Raw genomic sequence first — 23,110 nt, forward strand, 5'->3', positions numbered from 1 at the left:
CAGCTGTGCCCTTCAGTCGATCCCTGCGAAACCCTACATTTCAGCAGGATAATGCACGACCGCATGTTGCAGGTCCTGTACGGGCCTTTCTGGTTGCAGAAAATATTCGACTGGTGCCCTGGCCAGCACAATCTGGTCAATGGTGGCCGAGTAACTGGCTCTTCACAATATGCCAGTCACTACTCTTGATGAACTTTGCTATCGTGTTGATACTGCATGGGCAGCTGTACCTGTACACGCCATCTAAGCTCTCTTTGACACAGTACCCAGGCGTATCAAGTCCGTTATTACGGCCTGAGGTGGTTGTTCTGGGTACTGATTTCTCCGGATCTATGCACCCAAACTGGGTGAAAATGTAATCACATGTCAGTTTTAGTATAAAACATTTGTCCAATGAATACCCGTTTATCATCTGCATTTCTTCTTGGTGTAGCAATTTTAATGGCCAGTGGTGTATTTTATGGATTGTCTCCGTAAATGTTTATTTTTAAAATTGGCTCTGAGCACTATGGGACTTAACTACTGTGGTCATCAGTCCCCTAGAACTTAGAACTACTTAAACCTAACTAACCTAAGGACATCACACACATCCATGCCCGAGGCAGGATTCGAACCTGCGACCGTAGCAGTCGCGCGGTTCCGGACTGAGTGCCTAGAACCGCTAGACCACTGCGGCCGGCCTATTTTTAAAATTCTTAACAAAAGTGGATACTGCGGAACTTTGCGTTTTGTTCACGCATATGTCAATTTCTCACTCCTCCGTGATCACGCCACAGGATGACGTGAAAGAGAAGGGCTGGAAAAGAATAAGCACCCTTTTCTGCTTCGGATCATGTTCACATGTCATCGAATGGTAATGAACGGTTCCTAGTGGCTCCAACCTTTACAAGAGATCAAAACTGCGGTCCAAACTCACTGAACTCTCCTGACCGACCCATTTTGTTGTTTCTGCTGCTCTACTGACAATACTCAACAGCACCTTTATTCTGGTGGGTACACCCTCGTGATGTCATTTCCACATGACCTATGGTTGTACGGATACTTATGATCAGATAGCGTACTTCGCACCTACCGCAACATTTCTGCGTCTTGCACTGTACGTCTTGAGATGGGACAAGCCATCCCATAATAACACCTTTATTGAACGTCAGCACTGAAATATGACCTTGACGTACAATAAGCATTACCCTCTGTGAGGAATTTTGAATTGATTGACCGTGTGTTAACCTAATGGACAGAGGGTGTCGAACATAAATTTCGTTACTCCTGCCATTAACAGAAAGCTGAAAGACTTTAATTTAGGAAATAATGAAAGTAGTGAAAGTTTTCGTGAATGAAACAATAAACGGTCGCCAGCCTAATTAGGCATAATAATGTGGGAACATGAAGTTCAAAGAATTTAATAATAATTTTGCAACAAGGACTCTCATTATTTCTCTCTTCATAAAGTGAAATGTACTCACACCACTACAGGACGAACTGAACAGTGATTAGCAGTAGTTATCATTCGGATAAATTAGCAGTCACAGAAAGATAAATGGTACTTTATTCCTGTTAATAATAATCATCATCTCAACCATTAACCAATTCAGCACCAAAAGGTTATCAAAGACATCACGAGACTAAGTGAAGCATGACGAGAGTCCGAGTTTAACTAATGCACAAACATCACAAATGTAATAAAATAACACTGTACAAACACTTTTTTAAACTTTCTTTTTTATGAAAGTACTTCCGATACCTTTAGCAAAGGCAATATTTAGTTTAACTTTCTCATCATAGAAAAGAATATAATTAGGGCCCACAAACTGTCATTTACTCTACAGGCAAATTTTGTAGCTATTTCAGAGACAAATTGTGTTACACTAATGTGGCTTTCTAACCCCACTTGAATTTGTTTATAGTATTTCTATACTACTACGAGGGCTATCCACAAAGTACATTACGTTTTCGTTTGTGTCCGTTAGGGGCGGGGCTAGCGCCGCCATCTTGGTGTCATGGCATTCCGCCGCTCAGTCGGCATCCTGCTGTGCTAGTGAGAGGCTCGTGCTGTACTGCGTTTAGTTACTGTGACAGTTTGAAGTGTCAGCGTTAACTGAAAATGCCGCGAAGTGTGAAGTGCGTGCTGTAATAAGATTTCTGACTGCAAAAAAACTGTACACCGATAGAAATCTATCGGCAGCTTTGTGAAGTGTATGGGGACAACATAATCACTGAAGGTGGAGTGCGTCAATGGGTCATAAAATTTAAAAATGGCCGAACTAACGTTCACGACGAAGAGCGAAGTGGAAGATCCAGCATAGTGACTGCCGAACTTGTCGAAAAAGTCTATGCCGCGGTCCGTGAAAACCGTAATTTCACAATAACGGAACTCTCTATGAGTTTTCCAAAAATTTCACGAAGTTTGTTGCACGAAATCATTACCGAAAAGCTTGGTTACCACAAGTTTTGTGCAAGATGGATACCAAAAATCTTGACAGAGATTCACAAAAATCAGCGAATGGCTGCAGCGTTAACGTTTTTGGACGCTTACGAGAAAGATTGCGACTCATTACTCGATGGCATCGTTACTGGTGACGAAACATGGGTTAAGCATGTGAACTGCGAGACAAAATTGCAGTCAATGCAGTGGGGGCACACAAATTCCCCCCAAAAACCCAAGAAATGCATGCAGACAATGTCGGCAAGGAAGGTGATGGCGACTGTCTTGTGGGACAGAAAAGGTGTGATTTTTGTGGATTTCCTGGAAATAGGCACTACAATAAACTCTCAAAGGTATTGCCAAACTCTGCACAACCTGAGAAGAGCAATACAAAACAAGCGCAGGGGAAAGTTGGGCTCAAAGATCTTGCTGATTCACGACAACGCCCGGGCCCACACGGCAAATGCCAATCGTTAAGTTCTCGAATCTTTTAAGTGGGAGTTGTTTCCTCATCCGCCGTACAGTCCCGACCTGGCACCGAGCGACTTCCACTTATTCCCAGCAATGAAGAAGTGGTTGGCTATGCAGCGTTTTGATGACGACGCACAGCTTCAAGAAGAGGTAACCACGTGGTTGAAGGCGCAGACGGCCGAATTTTACGACGAAGGAATTTCCAAGCTCGTCCATCGCTACGACAAGTGGCTTAATTTAAATGGCAAATATGCAGAAAAGCAGTATTTAAGTGTGGCTTTCATCTGTATATAATAAAAAAATTTCGAACACTTTATTTATTTTTAATTCCAAAACGTCATGTACTTTGTGGATAGCCCTCGTATATTAATTTACTCAAATATTATTCTCAAATAAAACTTCAGAAACTAGTTCATGGTAAAAGTCAAAGCAAAAATCAAATTTCCTGTAAGTAAAATTATGTGCCTTTTTCATTACCTGTGAAGCAGGTGGTTTAACTAGCAACCTTTATACACTTTAGCACTGAAACTTCGGCACATTCAAAGTAGAAAAATACCACGATTATTCAGAAACAGGATACTCGGTCTTTTGCACGTTCAGGAAAGGACAATAAAACGGTTTTATGATCAGGACATTTCCAAAGCTCACGCACATGTTTTTATCACTTGAATTATTATTTCAAAAACACACGCGCAAACATACTGGTCCATACCACGATGTTGTTGTTGTTGTTGTTGTTGTTGTTGTGGTAATCAGTCGTGAGACTGGTTTGATGCAGCTCTCCATGCTACTCTATCCCGTGCAAGCTTCTTCATCTCCCAGTACCTACTGCAGCCTGCATCCTTCTGAATCTGCTTAGTGTACTCATCTCTTGGTCTCCCTCTACGATTTTTGCCCACTCTGCCCTCCAATACTAAAATGGTGATCCCTTGATGCCTCAGAACTTGCCCTACCAACAGATCCCTTCTTCTAGTCAAGTTGTGCCACAAATTTCTCTTCTCTCCTATTCTGTTCAATACCTCCTCATTAGTTACGTGATCTATCCATCTAATCTTCACTATTCTACTACAGCACCACATTTCGAAAGCTTCTACTCTCTTCTTGTCTAAACTATTTATCGTCCACGTTTCACTTCCATACATGGCTACACTCCATACGAACACTTTCAGAAACGACTTCCTGACACTTAAATCTATACTCCATTTAACAAATTTCTCTTCTTCAGAAACGCTTTCCTTGCCATTGCCAGTCTACATTTTATATCCTCTTTACTTCGATCATCATCAGTTATTTTGCTCCCTAAATAGCAAACTCCTTTACTACTTTAAGCGTCTCATTCTCTATTCTAATTCCCTCTGCATCACCCGTGGTAACTCGACTAAATTCCATTAACCTCGTTTTGCTTTTGTTGATGTTCATCTTATATCCTCCTTTCAAGACACTGTCCATTCCGTTCAACTGCTCTTCCAAGTCCTTTGCTGTCTCTGACAGAATTACAATGTCATCGGCGAACCTTAAAGTTTTTATTTCTTCTCCACGGATTTTAATACCTACTCCGAATTTTTCTTTTGTTTCCTTTATTGCTTGCTCAACATACAGATTGAATAACATCGGGGAGAGCCTACAACCCTGTCTCACTTCCTTCCCAACCATTGCTTCCCATTCATGTCCCTCGACTCTTAAAACTGCCATCTGGTTTCTGTACAAATTGTAAATACCCTTTCGCTCCCTGTATTTTACCCCTACCATCTTCAGAATTTGAAAGAGACTATTCCAGTCAACATTGTCAAAAGCTTTCTCTAAGTCTACACATGCCAGAAACGCAAGTTTGCCTTTTCTTAATCCACTTTCTAAGATAAGTCGTAGAGTCAGTATTGCCTCACGTGTTCCAATATTTCTACGGAATCCAAACTGATCTTCCCCGAGGTCGGCTTCTACCAGTTTTTCCATTCGTCTGTAAAGAATTCGCGTTAGTATTTTGCAGCCGTGACTTATTAAACTGATAGTTCGGTAATTTTCACATCTGTCAACACCTGCTTTCTTTGGGATTGGAATTATTATATTCTTCTTGAAATCCGAGGGTATTTCGCCTGTCTCGTGCATTTTGCTCACCATTATTAAAAAACACACACACACAAACATACTGGTCCATACCATGATACATATCTGATTTCCAGAAGTTGGCGGAGCAGTGGCGCAATAGTCGTGGCAAGCACGTGGCAGCTATTTGGTCTCAACTCTTACTGTTTAACGCTTTTTTCAGATTTGTTCTTGGCGACGTATTAACCATTTTAGAGCCATTCCATAATACAAGAGCACAATATTACAGCCGAAACCACATCTGAGGCAATTTCAACATAAATTGGCACTCACGGTATTGACTGTACAACTGCTGGCCACTGACTGCGTAATGTGCTCTCTCTGTCTCTTGCCACCTAGATTGACCGCCAAACCCACCTTTTCCCTCGCGCCAACCCCCTTCCGTAGGGGAGGGGATTCCCTACACCTTTTCCATTATATAATCCAACTTTCCAAAGTACACTACTGGCCATTAAAATTGCTACACCAGGAAGAAATGCAGATGATAAACGGGTATTCATTGGACAAATATATTATACTAGAACTGAGATGTGATTACATTTTCACGCAATTTGGGTGCATAGTTCGTGAGAAATCAGTACCCATAACAACCACCTCTGATCGTAATAACGGCCTTGATACGCCTGGGCATTGAATCAAACAGAGCTTGGATGGCGTGTACAGGTACAGCTGCGCATGCAGCTTCAACGCGATAGCAGAGTTCATCAAGAGTAGTGACTGGCGTATGGTGACGAGCCAGTTGCTCGGCCATCATTGACCAGACGTTGACAATTGGTGAGAGATCTGGAGAATGTGCTGGCCAGGGCAGCAGTTGACCATTTTCTGCATCCAGAAAGGCCCCTACAGGACCTGCAGCATGCGGTCGTGCATTATCCTGCTGAAATGTAGGGTTTCGCAGGGATCGACTGAAGGGTGGAACCACGGGTTGTAACACATCTGAAATGTAACGTTCACTGTTCAAAGTGCCGTCAATGCGAACAAGAGGTTACGGAGACGTGTAACCAGTGGCAAACCATGCCATCACGCTGGGTGATACGCCACTATGGCAATGACGAATACACGTTCACCGCGATGTCGCCAAACACGGATGCGACGATCATGATGCTCTAAACAGAACCTGGATTCATCCTAAAAAAATACGTTTTGCCATTCGTGCACCCAGGTTCGTCGTTTATAACAATCCTACCTGCTACTGCTATACCTTAACCTCAAAACTGGAGGCAGTTTGCAAAACAGAATTATTTTGTTATAGCGATTATGGTATAAAGCAACAGAGCAGTGTTACCCTCTGAGAGGAATTTTGTTAAGTTGACCGTGTTGTTCCTAACGGAGGTGGCTTATCGGAAATGAAAATCAAAATTACGTAAATATTGGAATAGTAACAAACAAAATTTTGCCTAGCTATATTGTTTACAGAATAAGGGAAACGGTCGCCAGACTAATTAGGCAAGAGAAAGATTAACGTTCTCGTTTATGAAAGTAGGTATAAGTAACTATAATGGACAAACACAACCTAGACTTAGCCACACGCGAGTGCAACGAACTCTGACACACATATGTTTTAAGATTGAAGCTAACAACTGGAGCAGCACAAGCTATTTGCAAAAATTACAAGAGATACCGAAACACCCTATTACTTTCAGGCTTACTTAAAGTGAATGGTCTTTATAACATTACTATTAACATGCACTGCTAATATACAAGATACACAAACACTTAGCAAACTTGAATATATAATGTTCCACAACTGCAACTTTCTCACTTTTACTACAGCGAAACACAATACTGACCAAATTGCAAGAACTGACTCACCTTTAAGAATTTACTACAGACAATAATGTGATCATTTGCCTTATAACCTCAGTCTTAAGAACTTTAATATTGAAGTTAGCAACAGCACTTTAAATAGCAGTTTTAATAGGAAAATTATTTTGAGCAAATAACATTTACTTTAACTCACTCTATTCCCACATTAACTTTAACTTTCCTTTTACTAAGTTCAAGAGGCATTAATTAGCAAAACTCTAGGCTTTAATTTCTTTTGGTAAGGACACTCGGATATCACTTTAGCTCACACAGAGAGGAACCTGAGAGGTGTTATGATGAGGAGAAAAATCAAGGTAGGTATATAAATTCAGATACAAATTACCTTATATTTCAGCACAATAACACATCCATTAAGCTGATCCTTCACTGTACATCATTATAGTATTACGTTACAGTGATTGCGCAACGTGGTGGCAACTGCATGTTGGTAGGTGGATTTGCAGGCAGAATTGCTGGACTCTGTCATTTCTTGGTGGCGATGATAGATACAAATTCCAGAATAGTTCTAGCTATTTATCCATCCATCCATCCGAGGATTTAGAAAGAAGCAGGAAAAGCCTCTCTCGGAATCAGCACAATATGCATCCCTTACATGGCAGTGCATGGACTCGTAGCTCATCTCCGACTGGTGGCTCGTCCCCGACTGACTATCAGTTCCACCTTTTCCACCTAGGCCAACCACAATTTGCGCGCGCTACACAGTTCCGTTCCCGAGGGGAACCACTACACCTTTTATACACAAAATTACTAAGATTCTTAAGTGAGGATCAGCAGTTTACACAACAGTAAACAATCATTTTAAACAAAACAGAACATTTGCACATATTGACATTTCTACCAAAAATTATTCACACAAAATTACGATCATATACAGTAAGTTTTGTTCCTTCCAAATGGGTCAAAGCATTTAAACGAGAGATATGTTACACAGCATACAATCAAATCATGATATCAAAACTTGTACAAACAATATTTACAGAAGCTCAATGATGTAACATTAAATGAAACCAAGGCAAAATAAATCAGTAGGGCATTAGAGCCATGGTGTTACACATGCCCCATGTGTCGTTGAAGTTTCCTGTAAGAGACACATCAAGGAAACATCTATAACACCTAAGTGGTGTTGGCTACAAAAAAAGATTGGGACAAAAAAAAACACACATATTACAAATAAACAGTATATACTCTAAGAAATTTCATACATTTTTTTTTCAAAATTACGACATTTACAGTAATTTTCATGCCTACACTGGTTTAAGGAGACTAATTTTGCATCTTTACACAAGATATCTTTAAGCATGTTCATTTCATACACATACAGTTCAAGTAACAGACAAAGCAGTACACAAAATAAACTTCATATTAGTAGAATAGGTATAGCCTTTAAAAAAATATATACATGCACAACAGCACAAATAATAATAATAAAAACATAGACAACAGCACAGAACATTTTAACTCAACAAAGCAGAAATTTGTCTTTCAATATTTTTAAAGGAATGTAAATTTTCAGACACACAAGCATGTTAATGGTCATAGTACATTTTGCAAGGTTCAGCAATTAATGAAATGTTGAAAAATTCAGTTTGCATCCACATATGTACCAATATTTACACAAAACAGCTATGAGAACCTTTTCCAACTGACTCTTTAAATACAAAAGTAACTTTTCAAGGTTGTCTCAAAACAATTAACTTTAAAGCTGCTCTTCATTAATAGCAGTCCAAAATGTTTGTTGCACTTAAACACATTAACCTATTCAGACCCTATCTTTAATCATCACTGCTGTATTTTTAAATCAAGGCAGTCCAAAATAAACATCTACATCCATTTGAATAAGAATGCATATATATTGTATAACAACGTTTCATTGACTTCAATAAGAATAGTCAGTTCATAAGACACTGATCAAAAACCTAACTTACTTCACTGCTTGCCTCAGCACTAGCAATCCATGTTACACATTCTGCCCATTATCGGTTTGGCAGTTATCTATAATTTATGCACAAAAACACAATTTAGATTAAAAACACTAAAGAAAACACATTTTTAAATTAACACACTGCCCCATCCTATAGGTTTGGCAGTTCGTGACCACTTATCAACTCCTTGCCCCAACATTGGCAAGTCCTTTGGCTACTGTTCACACAGCATAGATGGTAGCCCTCAACTTTAGGACCACAGCATTTTTGTTGTTTTGTCTTGTTTTTCTGCCCAACAACATATTTTTGAGCAGTTTATTGTCATCATCTTTGTGTTTTTCATCATTATGTCACATCTTTGGTAGCATTTGCATAAATGGTACAAAATATAAAACCTGCAACTTTGAAACAGCAATTAGACACTGATAATATTAAATCTTTCTTTACACCATGACAAAATCAGTTAATATCCACATCATTAATAGAGAAAAATTTAAATGACATTTTTGGCATAATGACAATATTCAGGGGTTATTTGAGTCCCTGATTTGTGGTTTTTCTCCCCACTTTCTTACTCAGTAATATTTCTTATGAAGTCAGTATATAGTTTACTTATTTTTCACACATTTAGGTCATCAGATATGTCAAGATCAGAACAATAATACTATATCTTACTGTCAGTGATTTCTACCTACTCTTTGTGGCACTAGACACATATATCTCATATCTACTTTACACATATTAATCAGGTTTCCCTCCTCAGTTTTGACACAAAACATTTTTCATCACCGTTCTTACCCATTTCTGTACAACCATCTTTAGACATTAATCATATTAGATTACTCACTTTAAACGTTACCTTTATTCACACTTGCATCTTTCTGCACAGAACCATTCATTCATTTACTGTAACTGCATGTTCCTATTCCTTTTTACTGTACCCACTATACTTTCATTATTCCTAGCCATTTTCTAGTGTACCCATATTATTTATCCATTTACTTGTCCTCAAACAATACACAGTATGTTACATTATTTCTATACTATTCAGTTTACTTTGATAGAGAAGAAAGAAAGAAGATAGTAAAAGTTCTGAATGATGAAGAGGAAGGTTGGCAGCACGAAAAGAAATGGAAGTAGTGCTGACAACGACTGAGGTACCTAGTGCTCGTCAGACACTTGACAATGCAAAGAGTGCATGTGCCCTGAGGCTTAACAACCCTCATCTGAGGACATGTACTTTTAAATGCACAACATGGTACAAATGTAAGCCCTTTCTGGTCTTTTAGTATATTAGAAATAAATTATTATCTCGTGGAGTTCTTTGCACTTTCATAAAGTTACCATAAGCATCATCATTCATAAAGTTTTCAGGTTTCTCACACTACATGCCCCTATCCTCTAATTAGACTGGCATCAAAATGACTCACATAAAAATAAACTGTTCCTAAGCAAAGTCATACAGTACACTACAGTAAATAAGCAACAACCTGCCACCAGGTCTCATGATCAACAAAACAGTAACTCACTTTCAGGTAACGCTCAGATACAATAATAATAAAGTCATGTACTATATTAACAATATATATACATACAGCATCCTGCCCCCAGTCTCTTTATTAACAAGGCAGTCTTTTATGGTTCATAAAACAGTCACTTAAATCTGGTGGCTTTTTAGGCCTCCTATCTTCTACATCTTTCACTATGCTATTCAGATCTTGCCAACGTTTTGTTTCATCAGGTGGCTTTTTAGGTCTTGGGCTTTCAAAGTCTTTAGCAAGGTACAACATCTCTTGTTCTGCTATTATTTTATCGGGAGGCTCTTTTTGTTCCTGTAATTCACACTCCTTCAAAACATTTGTTAAGGCTTGCCCCAGTATAGTATCATCTGGAGGTTCCTGTAAATTATGCCCCTGTGTTACATTACTAAATAATTCATTCGGTTTTGGCCCAGTTCTATTTTCCGTATCTTGCTTTGGAAAAATTTCACTAATTTTCTCATACCCCCTTTCAGTAAATGTATATTCATTTTCGTTTGCACCTGAAAATTCATCATCTCTGGAGTCATCACTACTCTCTTCCTCACCACCAGATTCACTTAAATACGCGAGCTTTGAACAGAAGGGAAACTTTGTATATTCATTCTTATCTGTATTCATATACCCTTCATCATTTGAACTATCACTGATTTCATTTTTGTCATCAGATTCGAGCAGTAAGGCAACTTTTAAACAGTGAGGCAGATTATCACTAAATGTTTCAGCCACTTCGTTTTTCGACTCATTTTCTACATAATGCACATCGTTTGGGCAGTCAGGCACTTCTGTTATATCACTTTGAACGATTTCAGCCTTAACTTCATACTTACTATAATCGTCATATACTTCGAAAATTTTCATTTCATTTTCTTCCATGCTAGCATTTTCAGGTAATCGTGCGAAATTCTTACTAGACCTTTCTGCATCAGAACCATAAAACACCTTTCCATCAACAACAATTTCGTCTGCACTGCTTATAATGTCATGATTACTAACGTCCTCCTCTACATCATTTTCACCTATTATTAATTGTGCACACGTCTTTTGCGTGGCGTATTCTACCTTCCTTTCCTCTTTATTCATCATAACCTCCCCCACATCTACGTCTTTTACCTCATACACATCATTAACAGTGCCGATATTCCCCTTTTCTGTTTCCCTTTCATTCTTTAATAAAGTCTTTTCGCACGATTTCGACATTGAGTTATCCTTATCACATGACATATCAACTTTATTTCCATTTTTACATTCATCTACTACTGAAACCGGCCATCGGAAGTGTCCGATCCCGCCTCTTCTGTTTCTCTCTACGGCAGCCATCTTGTTCTGACGTCTGCCATTTGTGTCTGCTGCCAAGTGCAATGTACGCTGCTCCGGCAACCGCTGGCCCGAGCACGAACGGTCACGTGACTTCGCACTGGGAGCACCACTATGTATCACTCCGCGCCCGTCTGCTATAGGCGCGTCCTTAACTTTCCTGCCCCATAGTTTACATCTTTCTTTCTCGAATCTAATATTTGACATCTTTTCTTTGGGCCCAAAACCGATTTCCGCGTGAATCAGGCCCGTAACACACGCGGTTTTCAGTTTTCCATTTCTTCTCTATTTTGGACATTCCGTGTCATGTATCCTCTACCGCGCGTAGTATAATTTCCCCTGCCTCTCGCACGACCTCTTTGAATCGTGTTTACACGATATCTATCGTTTTCAGGTCGTTCGTTTTGGTCATTGCTTTCGCGCGAATAATTGTTGTTATGATGGGGACGGCTCGCGATTTTTTCGCCAGTGATCTTCATCCTCTACTGTTTCCAGAAACGCAGAAAAACTTCTGTGTGTACTCCCAACATATCGTTTAGAATCCTCAGGCAGTTTCTGCCAAAGAACCCAAACGATCTCAGCTTCAGTCCTCCTAGCCTTCAAATGTATCAGTTTTCTGTACCATGATTCGCAGAATTCTTTCATGGTTTGCCTACCCCTGCTGTCATACAACCTGGCCATTAAAAACTCACGCCACAACTGGTCTTGTTTTTGTTCTGACCAGTACTCGTCAATAAACTTTTGTTTAAAGGTTTCAAAAGACATCTGGTTAGTATCAAGATTCAACCCCCACCTTTTTGCTTCTCCCGTTAATGCACTGATTACAACATTAATTTTTTCCTGGTCAAACATTCAGGAAAATTTCTTTCGCAATTCTTTACAAAGTCTAGGGGGTGCCATCCGTTATGTCTCTTTGCAGGGTCGAATTTTTCTTCGCCCTCTAATATTTTACTGAAAGGGATCCTTTCTGTAAATTGTATAGGTCCTGTTTGTATTTTTCTTTCCAAGTCATACATTTTGCCTTGGATTTGTGAAGTGTTATGGTCACACTTCTTTTCGCAATCAACAATCTGTTTGGTTAGTTCCCTACTTTTTCCTGTTACAGATTGTTTAAGCTGTGCAAATTCCGCGTTACACTCTGTTTGTATTTCGGATTTAATACCGAATACCTTTTCGTCCACTTTGGTACTCACTAGAGGTTCTATTTGATCTTGAATTTTAATTATTTCAGTATCAAATCTTTCATTAATGTCATCAATCTGTCCTTGTACATTGGCAATATTGCCATTGATGACAGTAATTTCGCTTTTAATACTTTTGATTTCATTACTCACTGTTCCTACCCTTGAGTTGACTTCTTCAATTTGTTTGCTAAGTCTCGTACCCTGCATTTCGATTTGTTTACTTTGTGCTGCATTTTGTTGCCCCAGTGCTACGATTTGTGCATTAATATTGTCACTGTGTGCTGCAATTTGTGCCTTAATATTGTCATTTTCTGCTGCATTTTGTTGTCCCTGTGCTGCAATTTGTGCAGACAACATTTTAACAATTCTATCATATCTGGATTCTTTTCACTTTTAGGTTCTGCTACATTTTTGTGTTCGAGTCCTCCTTCCCTTTCAGTTTTTGGTGATTCAAACATATCCCGCGATTCATTGACATAGCCACTGTCTTCGACAACATCGCCCATATTGTCTTGCTTAGTATGTGCGACATTCAAAGCTTCTATCTGTTTATTTACATCGGCGTGGTACCGTACGAAATTTAACTCGCGAGTAATGCCATCTGTTGGTGTGCTCCTTGAACTGCTCTCGATTGCTTTCTGTTCTCGCGTGTCTAGATTTATTTCTAATTTCCTGTCCATTTTAGCTTCTATTAGGTACTGATACCTTTAATTTTCAATTTAAGCTGAACTTTCACTATCCGTTCTGTCAACTAATGTACAGGTTCGTGCCGCTGGACGTTTTATCTTCACTCTATGTTTGTAAAATGCTAACTACTTATAATTTTTTTCCGCTTGTCAGTGTAAATTGACCAACGTTCTGTCACGCGGCGCCACGTATAACACTCCTACCTGCCACTGCTATACCTTAACCTCAAAACTGGAGGCAGTTTGCAAAACAGAATTATTTTGTTATAGCTCTGTTATAGCTCTCGTCTGTCACTACTGTACCATAACCTTAAAGCTGGAAACAGGTTTTGAAATAAAACTATTTTGTTATAGCAATTATGGTATAAAGCAACAGAGCAGTGTTACCCTCTGAGAGGAATTTTGTTAAGTTGACCGTGTTGTTCCTAACGGAGGTGGCTTATCGGAAATGAAAATCAAAATTACGTAAATATTGGAATAGTAACAAACAAAATTTTGCCTAGCTATATTGTTTACAGAATAAGGGAAACGGTCGCCAGCCTAATTAGGCAAGAGAAAGATTAACGTTCTCGTTTATGAAAGTAGGTATAAGTAACTATAATGGACAAACACAACCTAGACTTAGCCACACGCGAGTGCAACGAACTCTGACACACATATGTTTTAAGATTGAAGCTAACAACTGGAGCAGCACAAGCTATTTGCAAAAATTACAAGAGATACCGAAACACCCTATTACTTTCAGGCTTACTTAAAGTGAATGGTCTTTATAACATTACTATTAACATGCACTGCTAATATACAAGATACACAAACACTTAGCAAACTTGAATATATAATGTTCCACAACTGCAACTTTCTCACTTTTACTACAGCGAAACACAATACTGACCAAATTGCAAGAACTGACTCACCTTTAAGAATTTACTACAGACAATAATGTGATCATTTGCCTTATAAGCCTCAGTCTTAAGAACTTCTAATATTGAAGTTAGCAACAGCACTTTAAATAGCAGTTTTAATAGGAAAATTATTTTGAGCAAATAACATTTACTTTAACTCACTCTATTCCCACATTAACTTTAACTTTCCTTTTACTAAGTTCAAGAGGCATTAATTAGCAAAACTCTAGGCTTTAATTTCTTTTGGTAAGGACACTCGGATATCACTTTAGCTCACACAGAGAGGAACCTGAGAGGTGTTATAATGAGGAGAAAAATCAAGGTAGGTATATAAATTCAGATACAAATTACCTTATATTTCAGCACAATAACACATCTATTAAGCTGATCCTTCACTGTACATCATTATAGTATTACGTTACAGTGATTGCGCAACGTGGTGGCAACTGCATGTTGGTAGGTGGATTTGCAGGCAGAATTGCTGGACTCTGTCATTTCTTGGTGGCGATGATAGATACAAATTCCAGAATAGTTCTAGCTATTTATCCATCCATCCATCCGAGGATTTAGAAAGAAGCAGGAAAAGCCTCTCTCGGAATCAGCACAATATGCATCCCTTACATGGCAGTGCATGGACTCGTAGCTCATCTCCGACTGGTGGCTCGTCCCCGACTGACTATCAGTTCCACCTTTTCCACCTAGGCCAACCACAATTTGCGCGCGCTACACAGTTCCGTTCCCGAGGGGAACCACTACACCTTTTATACACAAAATTACTAAGATTCTTAAGTGAGGATCAGCAGTTTACACAACAGTAAACAATCATTTTAAACAAAACAGAACATTTGCACATATTGACATTTCTACCAAAAATTATTCACACAAAATTACGATCATATACAGTAAGTTTTGTTCCCTCCAAATGGGTCAAAGCATTTAAACGAGAGATATGTTACACAGCATACAATCAAATCATGATATCAAAACTTGTACAAAGAAAGGAGTGTACAATTTTGTGTTATCTTTCAACCAAACAATATTTACAGAAGCTCAATGATGTAACATTAAATGAAACCAAGGCAAAATAAATCAGTAGGGCATTAGAGCCATGGTGTTACACGTTGAGTACACCATCGCAGGCGCTCCTGTTTGTGATACAGCGTCAAGGGTAACCGCAGCCATGGTCTCCGAGCTGACAGTCCATGCTGCTGCAAACGTCGTCGAACTGTTCGTGCAGATGGTTGTTGTCTTGCAAACGTCCTTATCTGTTGACTCAGGGATCGAATAGTGGCTGTACGATCCGTTACAGCCATGCGGATAAGATGCGTGTCATCTCGACTGCTAGTGATACGAGGCCGTTGGAATCCAGCACGGTGTTCCGCATTACCCTCCTGAACCCACCGATTCCATTATCTGCTAACAGTCATTGGATGTCGACCAACGCGAGCAGCAATGTCGCGATACGATAAACCGCATTCGCGATAGGCTACAATCCGACCTTTATCAAACTCGTAAAATTGATGGTACGCATTTCTCCTCCTTACACGAGGCAAGGCAACGACGTTTCACCAGGCAACGCCGGTCAACTGCTGTTTGTGTATGAGAAATCGGTTGGAAACTTTCCTCATGTCAGCACGTTCTAGGTGGCACTACTGGCGCCAACCTTTTGTGAATGCTCAGAAAAGCTAATCATTTGCTTATCACAGCATCTTCTTCCTGTCGGTTAAATTTCGCGTCTGTAGCACATCTTCGTGGTGTAGCAATTTTAATGGCCAGTAGTGCATGAACCAGTATTCAAAGTACAATTTCTCTTTTACGAGCATACGTATTTTATAAAGTTTCATTATTTTTAAACATTATTAAGTTTTTACAATATATACATCATAAACTTCCACTTTCCCTCTGACAATTCAAAGATCTTAACTAGTACAGAACAATCACTTCATAGTTACATACACATAATTACACTGTATAAACTACTCATAATCGATAATGGTGTCGCACCATGACTTTTACTTGCTCAGTCTGTATGCGTTTGCAAATTAGCCAATAATCAGCAACGAAGTTCGACGTCTCGCTCATTTATTGCCACCTCACTTAAAACTGCCCCTGAGGAGCCTCTTGTAAAAGCTTCCAAAGAGGCCTCAAAGTTGCTTGTGTTGAGATGATTCAGTTTTTCCTTGTGTGTTTCCTGCGAGGTGACGGTGGTGACGGAGTCGTGGCGTGCTTGCAGGTGGTGCATCCTGTTCTCGCACCCGGCGGACTTCACGCCGGTGTGCACCACGGAGCTGGCGCGCATGGCCGAGCGCGCCTTCGAGTTCACCAAGCGCGGCGTGCGCATGATCGGACACTCGTGCGACTCCGTGGCCAAGCACCTCGTCTGGCTGCAGGTACGTCACGCCTTTACTTTCATCCAGCTGTTTAACAAGCCTTGCAATATGCTGCTATCCTGCCATACATTTTAACATGTTGGCTACCACGTCTTTGTTACGACCTAGCTGCTGCAAAAGTGATCACACGGCCATCCACGGGATAGGGACGGCGGTTATCGCTGAAAGAACCGTTTTGCGGTTGTATCGGTGTTTTCCTTCTGGAGTTTAAGCTGGCTGTGAAAACCACTCAAAATAACTGGTTTCTGATAAAAACAGATTTTTCTTATTGCGGTTGTTTTCAGCAATAGACGTAGACTTTGATGGAAAAATGCAGGAGATCTCGATCGATAGGGCATTGAGACTGTGGCAGAAACTGGCCTCATTGTGTCCAGCAAGATGGTGACGGTGAAGGAGACGGTGTGGCAACACAGTGAGCGAAATGTCACAACCTTGTCACATCCCTGCAGCGACATTTTTTCTCCCTGAAGCAACCACAAAATGAGGGTTTCAGTTATCATCCCAAGTTTATAACACGTCAATAAAAATTATAGGTATATATATCAAATTTATTTTCTCTTCCGAGGAACATTATGGATGTTTTCTCCTTATATGATATTGCAAGTTGGTTGTGCCTCCTCCAGTTTCTAATCTTTTCAAGGAAATGGAGCACTGTACGCAAATGCTACCGAGGTACATAAATTACTTTGAACCGATTTTCAAGGATCACAGCGAAAAACTACCATATAGACCAGGTAGGGGCTAGTCTTCACATTCTACGTACACTGTCACCGTCTAATAGGTCATGCCACACGTTAATAGGTACAGCGTCGTGCCAGCAAGCCAACGGCCTTGTCGCAGTGGTAACAACGGTTCCTGTCAGATTACCGAAGTTAAGCGTTGTCGGGCTGGGGTAGCACATGGATGGGTGACCATCTGGTCTGCCGAGCGCTGTTGGCAAGCGGGGTGCACTCAGCCCTTGTGAGGCAAACTGAGGAGCTACTTGATTGAGAAGTAGCGGCTCCGGTCTCGGAGAGTGCTGTGCTGACCACATGCCCCTCCATGTCCGCATCCAGTGACGCCTGTGGGCTGAGGATGACACGGCGGCCGGTCGGGACCGTTGGGCCCTCATGGCCTGTTCGGGAGGAATTGTGCCGGAAATTCTATCTTTTGTACGTTGCTAGTTTATAACTGTGGACGTTGTAATAAGAATAGCAGTGATCGCTTTTGCCACTTTCTATAATAAGGCAATCGTTCAAATCAGTGGAAGGTTTAAGGATAATCGTTTTCTTAAAAAAAAATTTACTTAAAAACCAAAAATTTTTGCACTGTTGCTATGGCAAATTGATATGCCGGTTTTTTACTCCATCATTACTAAAACATGAAGAAAACCTGTTATAACCAAGACAGAACAAATACTGAAAAGCACCGGTTATTCAGAACTAAAATATCGGTATCGGTTTAAACCGGAAGGTGTTTCCATCCCTACCATGGAATTTAATATTATCCATATGTTGAATGTGAGGTAGCAATTGTTACTTTATCTGTACTAGCTTTGGAAATTATGGGAGTAGGTGTTCACTGGAATGATATTGTGGATCACCCAGTTGCTGTGCATATACAGTGCATAGCAACACATTACTACGCCAGGGCACGAAGACAAGTGTCACGCGACTACTATTGATTCCCACTGCTGATGAAGAGGACATGAACTGGTGTGTGGATGGAGTGTCTCATGAGACTGACAGGGGCAGAAGCGGCCGATTTTAATGCATCATGAGGACCGCTGGTTCCATGTATTTTATTTTTTTTATGAATGTACCAATGTGCTGATAGAGGTTTTAGTGTTTTAATCAAATCAGCTGTCGACAACGTGATGAGGAGAACAGTGTCTCCCGAAACGTGCTGTTATTGTATGTGAAGTCCAGTTAACCCATTAAGTCCCAAATTAATTTTTTTCAATTGAAATTTTTTATTCCTTTAATTATAATGTACATACTGTATGAACCACAATAAGTACAAAAATAGCCAAAGAATATTTATATATGCTGATATAATGGCCGTCCTCAAAATAGGACGCTGGGATCTAACAGTATCGTATAGCATACTAAACTGTATTAAAGTCTTAACTATTTATTTCTTGTGAAAAGGTACAGAACACTTCACACACTGTGTCACACGGAATTTACACAATATGTGTTTGGTTTCCCATTGCATTTAGCTCTTACACATCTTCTTTGCGGGCTTCTTTTGTCAATCATATGACCAATTCCATCAAAGCTGATGTCTGGTATCACTCTCAACTAACTTGATGGGTATTCCATTGGACATCCAATATTCGGTCTTCCAGTGTCCAATTTCAGGTATGTAACTGTAACAGCACGTCTGAAACCCAGTAAATCCAGTGCATTTTTCCCATATACTAGTCTGTAGAAGAGCCAGGCATTTACGAGGGCCATTTCCAGCACACGTGTAAATTGGACCCAGTACCATTTTCTCCCTCTAATTAACGTCGCATATTTTCCAGCTAACCAGTCATGGTGGTCAACACCTCCCATGTCCGCATTATACGACTTCAAAACGGCAGGTTGTTGCACTTGTCTTCTTACTTGCTTGTCTACTGTACTACGTAGCTGCTCCCACAGGTTCAAGTTTGTCAAAATTTGTACCAATTGTAACGCATCTGTTGTCATGCCATCGAACAAATAAGACTTCACCATTCCTGCCGAACTGGTAGTCATAGTTTCCTCGAACTGTCTTTTTCAGTTTGTTGCTGCTCAGTAGTGGACAGTCACCAACTCGATTCTCTCTGACAGTCCCAGTTGCTCGAAAATCCAAATTTCTCAGATGAATCAGAAGATCTCTACTAGTGAAGAAATTGTCAAAGTATACACAATGATTCTCAGGTTTTTCAATGCAATCCGGCATGTTTAGGACTACTCGGTTCCAGTAACGTCGTCTGGACCTTCTTCTTCGTAGGTCATACAGTCTACTTCAGGAGGACATAGGGTGATATCAAAATGGTCCTTATCATCTGACACCGCATTATAGAATGCGTCAGTTTATTATTTCTTCGTTAGTGAGGTATCTATCTCGTCTGAAGGCCATTATAATCTACACTCCTGGAAATGGAAAAAAAGAACACATTGACACCGGTGTGTCAGACCCACCATACTTGCTCCGGACACTGCGAGAGGGCTGTACAAGCAATGATCACACGCACGGCACAGAGGACACACCAGAAACCGCGGTGTTGGCCGTCGAATGGCGCTAGCTGCGCAGCATTTGTGCACCGCCGCCGTCAGTGTCAGCCAGTTTGCCGTGGCATACGGAGCTCCATCGCAGTCTTTAACACTGGTAGCATGCCGCGACAGCGTGGACGTGAACCGTATGTGCAGTTGACGGACTTTGAGCGAGGGCGTATAGTGGGCATGCGGGAGGCCGGGTGGACGTACCGCCGAATTGCTCAACACGTGGGGCGTGAGGTCTCCACAGTACATCGATGTTGTCGCCAGTGGTCGGCGGAAGGTGCACGTGCCCGTCGACCTGGGACCGGACCGCAGCGACGCACGGATGCACGCCAAGATCGTAGGATCCTACGCAGTGCCGTAGGGGACCGCACCGCCACTTCCCAGCAAATTAGGGACACTGTTGCTCCTGGGGTATCGGCGAGGACCATTCGCAACCGTCTCCATGAAGCTGGGCTACGGTCCCGCACACCGTTAGGCCGTCTTCTGCTCACGCCCCAACATCGTGCAGCCCGCCTCCAGTAGTGTCACGACAGGCGTGAATGGAGGGACAAATGGAGACGAGTCGTCTTCAGCGATGACAGTCGCTTCTGCCTTGGTGCCAATGATGGTCGTATGCGTGTTTGGCGCCGTGCAGGTGAGCGCCACAATCAGGACTGCATACGACAGAGGCACACAGGGCCAACACCCAGCATCATGGTGTGGAGAGCGATCTCCTGCACTGGCCGTACCCCACTGGTGATCGTCGAGGGGACACTGAATAGTGCACGGCACATCCAAACCGTCATCGAACCCATCGTTCTACCATTCCTAGACCGGCAAGGGAACTTGCTGTTCCAACAGGACAATGCACGTCCGCATGTATCCCGTGCCACCCAACGTGCTCTAGAAGGTGTAAGTCAACTACCCTGGCCAGCAAGATCTCCTGATCTGTCCCCCATTGAGCATGTTTGGGACTGGATGAAGCGTCGTCTCACGCGGTCTGCACGTCCAGCACGAACGCTGGTCCAACTGAGGCGCCAGGTGGAAATGGCATGGCAAGCCGTTCCACAGGACTACATCCAGCATCTCTACGATCGTCTCCATGGGAGAATAGCAGCCTGCATTGCTGCGAAAGGTGGATTACACTGTACTAGTGCCGACACTGTGCATGCTCTGTTGCCTGTGTCTATGTGCCTGTGGTTCTGTCAGTGTGATCATGTGATGTATCTGACCCCAGGAATGTGTCAATAAAGTATCCCCTTCCTGGGACAATGAATTCACGGTGTTCTTATTTCAATTTCCAGGAGTGTATATAAAGGGAAATGAAATAAAATAAAGTGAAATGAAAGAATAATACTTTAGCACAAACTACAGAAAAGGGAATGTGGAAATACCTGTGTCCATCTCGAACTGTATTATTTACTAATGTGTAACATAAAAGAGGGTCGTTACTTACAACAAAATCTGGTAAAATTACCATGTTCTAAAAAGAAAATACATCAGCAGTAGCAGAGTTTCATATTCGAACGTGCAGCAATACAAATAACTGAAATGATAACACCAAGTCCGAGTGTCCTATTTCGAGTACACCAAATTCTATAAACAATGGAAAACAATGAATATAACTCCAATTGAGCTAAAAATGCAAGTAGTTTAAAAGACACATTGTTGACTATAAATAATCACAAAAAGATCTTTGCCACATATTTCAAATATTACTAAATTGTCGATAAAGCAAATACTTGTAATAACGAAAAGTGTTCCTTAGTATTCAATAATCAATTAATGGTAGGATTTATTGCGTTTTAATTTCCTGTAAGCATACATTTGTTATAAAAAGCATCAACAAATGACGTAGAACAGTAATAGTTGCAAATTAATAATTTATTGTGTATTTATACGTAAATATGTGCTCTGTCCTCAAAATAGGACACTGGTACTTAGTGGGTTAAGGTGTCAGTAACGCAACTAGTCATTACTGAGAATCATGGAAGGTTCCTTACGTGTGGGAAGGAGAAAATATCAGTAACTACTACCCAGTGTTGGAGGTTTTGCCAGCTCGAGTAGCTACCGAGTGTACAAGAGAGACTTTCTTCACGGGACATGAACCTTTTGGCTGAATTAATGCGGGCCGCCACGACTTACTCTTCTGTTTTCCTTTCACCGCGAGTTTTAATTTCTTCCCTGAACTTTTGTTTTATTTCCGCCATTGTTTCTTCGGTGAATTCTTTCTACCATGTACAGGTTGAACAATTGAGCACAAATATTGCTTCGATGCCTTCCTCTTTATCTTAGAGAAGCACTTACCCGTATTCAAGCATTTGGTCCGTGTGTCCTTATCTCTTTGTTTCCCTACAGTTTATAACCAATACAGCTCTCTATAATACCCTCAAAGTTATTCCCTGACGCCTGAAAACGTTCTATCATACTGTCGTCGCAACACGTGCTCCAGTGGTCAACATCGCAGTCTCTAAACCGCTCGATTCCTGGTTCGAAATTCCGAATCTCGAATTTTCTTCTCTCTGGGACTGAGTTTTTGTGTTGTCCAAATCACTTCAGTACAACGAAAAGCCAGCCTAAGTTGCAAATTTTACTTTTTTATTTACTTGATGACTAGTTTCGCTCCGGGATCCATTTTCAAATCATCCAGATAGTCAAAACGGTATTTCCAAAGACACCATGTCCAAATATATACGTACTATGAACGGTTACACCTTTACCGTCGGGCAAGTCGCCGAAGTGGCGTCAGATAGTAACACTCAGCAAGGTGGCGCACTACTCAGAGGGTGTCTCCTGGCCAACAACACCAAATGTTAATTTCTCCTTCCTGTCCCTTTTTATAGCCAATGTTTTCCAGATATTCCTTACCTCGCCGAGTCAGCCGACGACCTTCTCACCTATTACCTATCCACTAAATTGTCAGTTCCCTTCCGCAACAGGACGTCTGAGACTCTTCTTTTTCATCTTTTCTGGATTTACCAAACTTTAAGATTCATCTCGATGAACTGCTGGGCTTCAGACGTATTTATCAGCTTCCTCCAGTTAAGACCTATGTTTGACGCTACTAGACTTCTTCCTGCGAGGAATGCCCGCTTTGCTGCTTAGTCTGCTTCTTACGTCGTCTTTGCTTCGGGCATCATCC

The 23,110-nt window shown here is 41.0% G+C and overlaps 1 protein-coding gene across 1 annotated transcript in view; it reads left to right on the forward strand.

Moving 5' to 3' along the window:
- Nucleotides 1–23,110, forward strand: part of LOC124798494 (peroxiredoxin-6-like) — a 155,648-nt gene that overhangs the window by 34,189 nt on the left and 98,349 nt on the right. The window contains exon 2 of the mRNA XM_047261930.1: nucleotides 16,603–16,759. Within this exon, the coding sequence (XP_047117886.1) occupies nucleotides 16,603–16,759 (157 nt within the window). The remainder of the gene's footprint in view (nucleotides 1–16,602; nucleotides 16,760–23,110) is intronic.

The sequence above is a fragment of the Schistocerca piceifrons genome, chromosome 5, assembly GCF_021461385.2.
Source record: "Schistocerca piceifrons isolate TAMUIC-IGC-003096 chromosome 5, iqSchPice1.1, whole genome shotgun sequence".
Lineage (NCBI taxonomy): Eukaryota > Metazoa > Arthropoda > Insecta > Orthoptera > Acrididae > Schistocerca > Schistocerca piceifrons.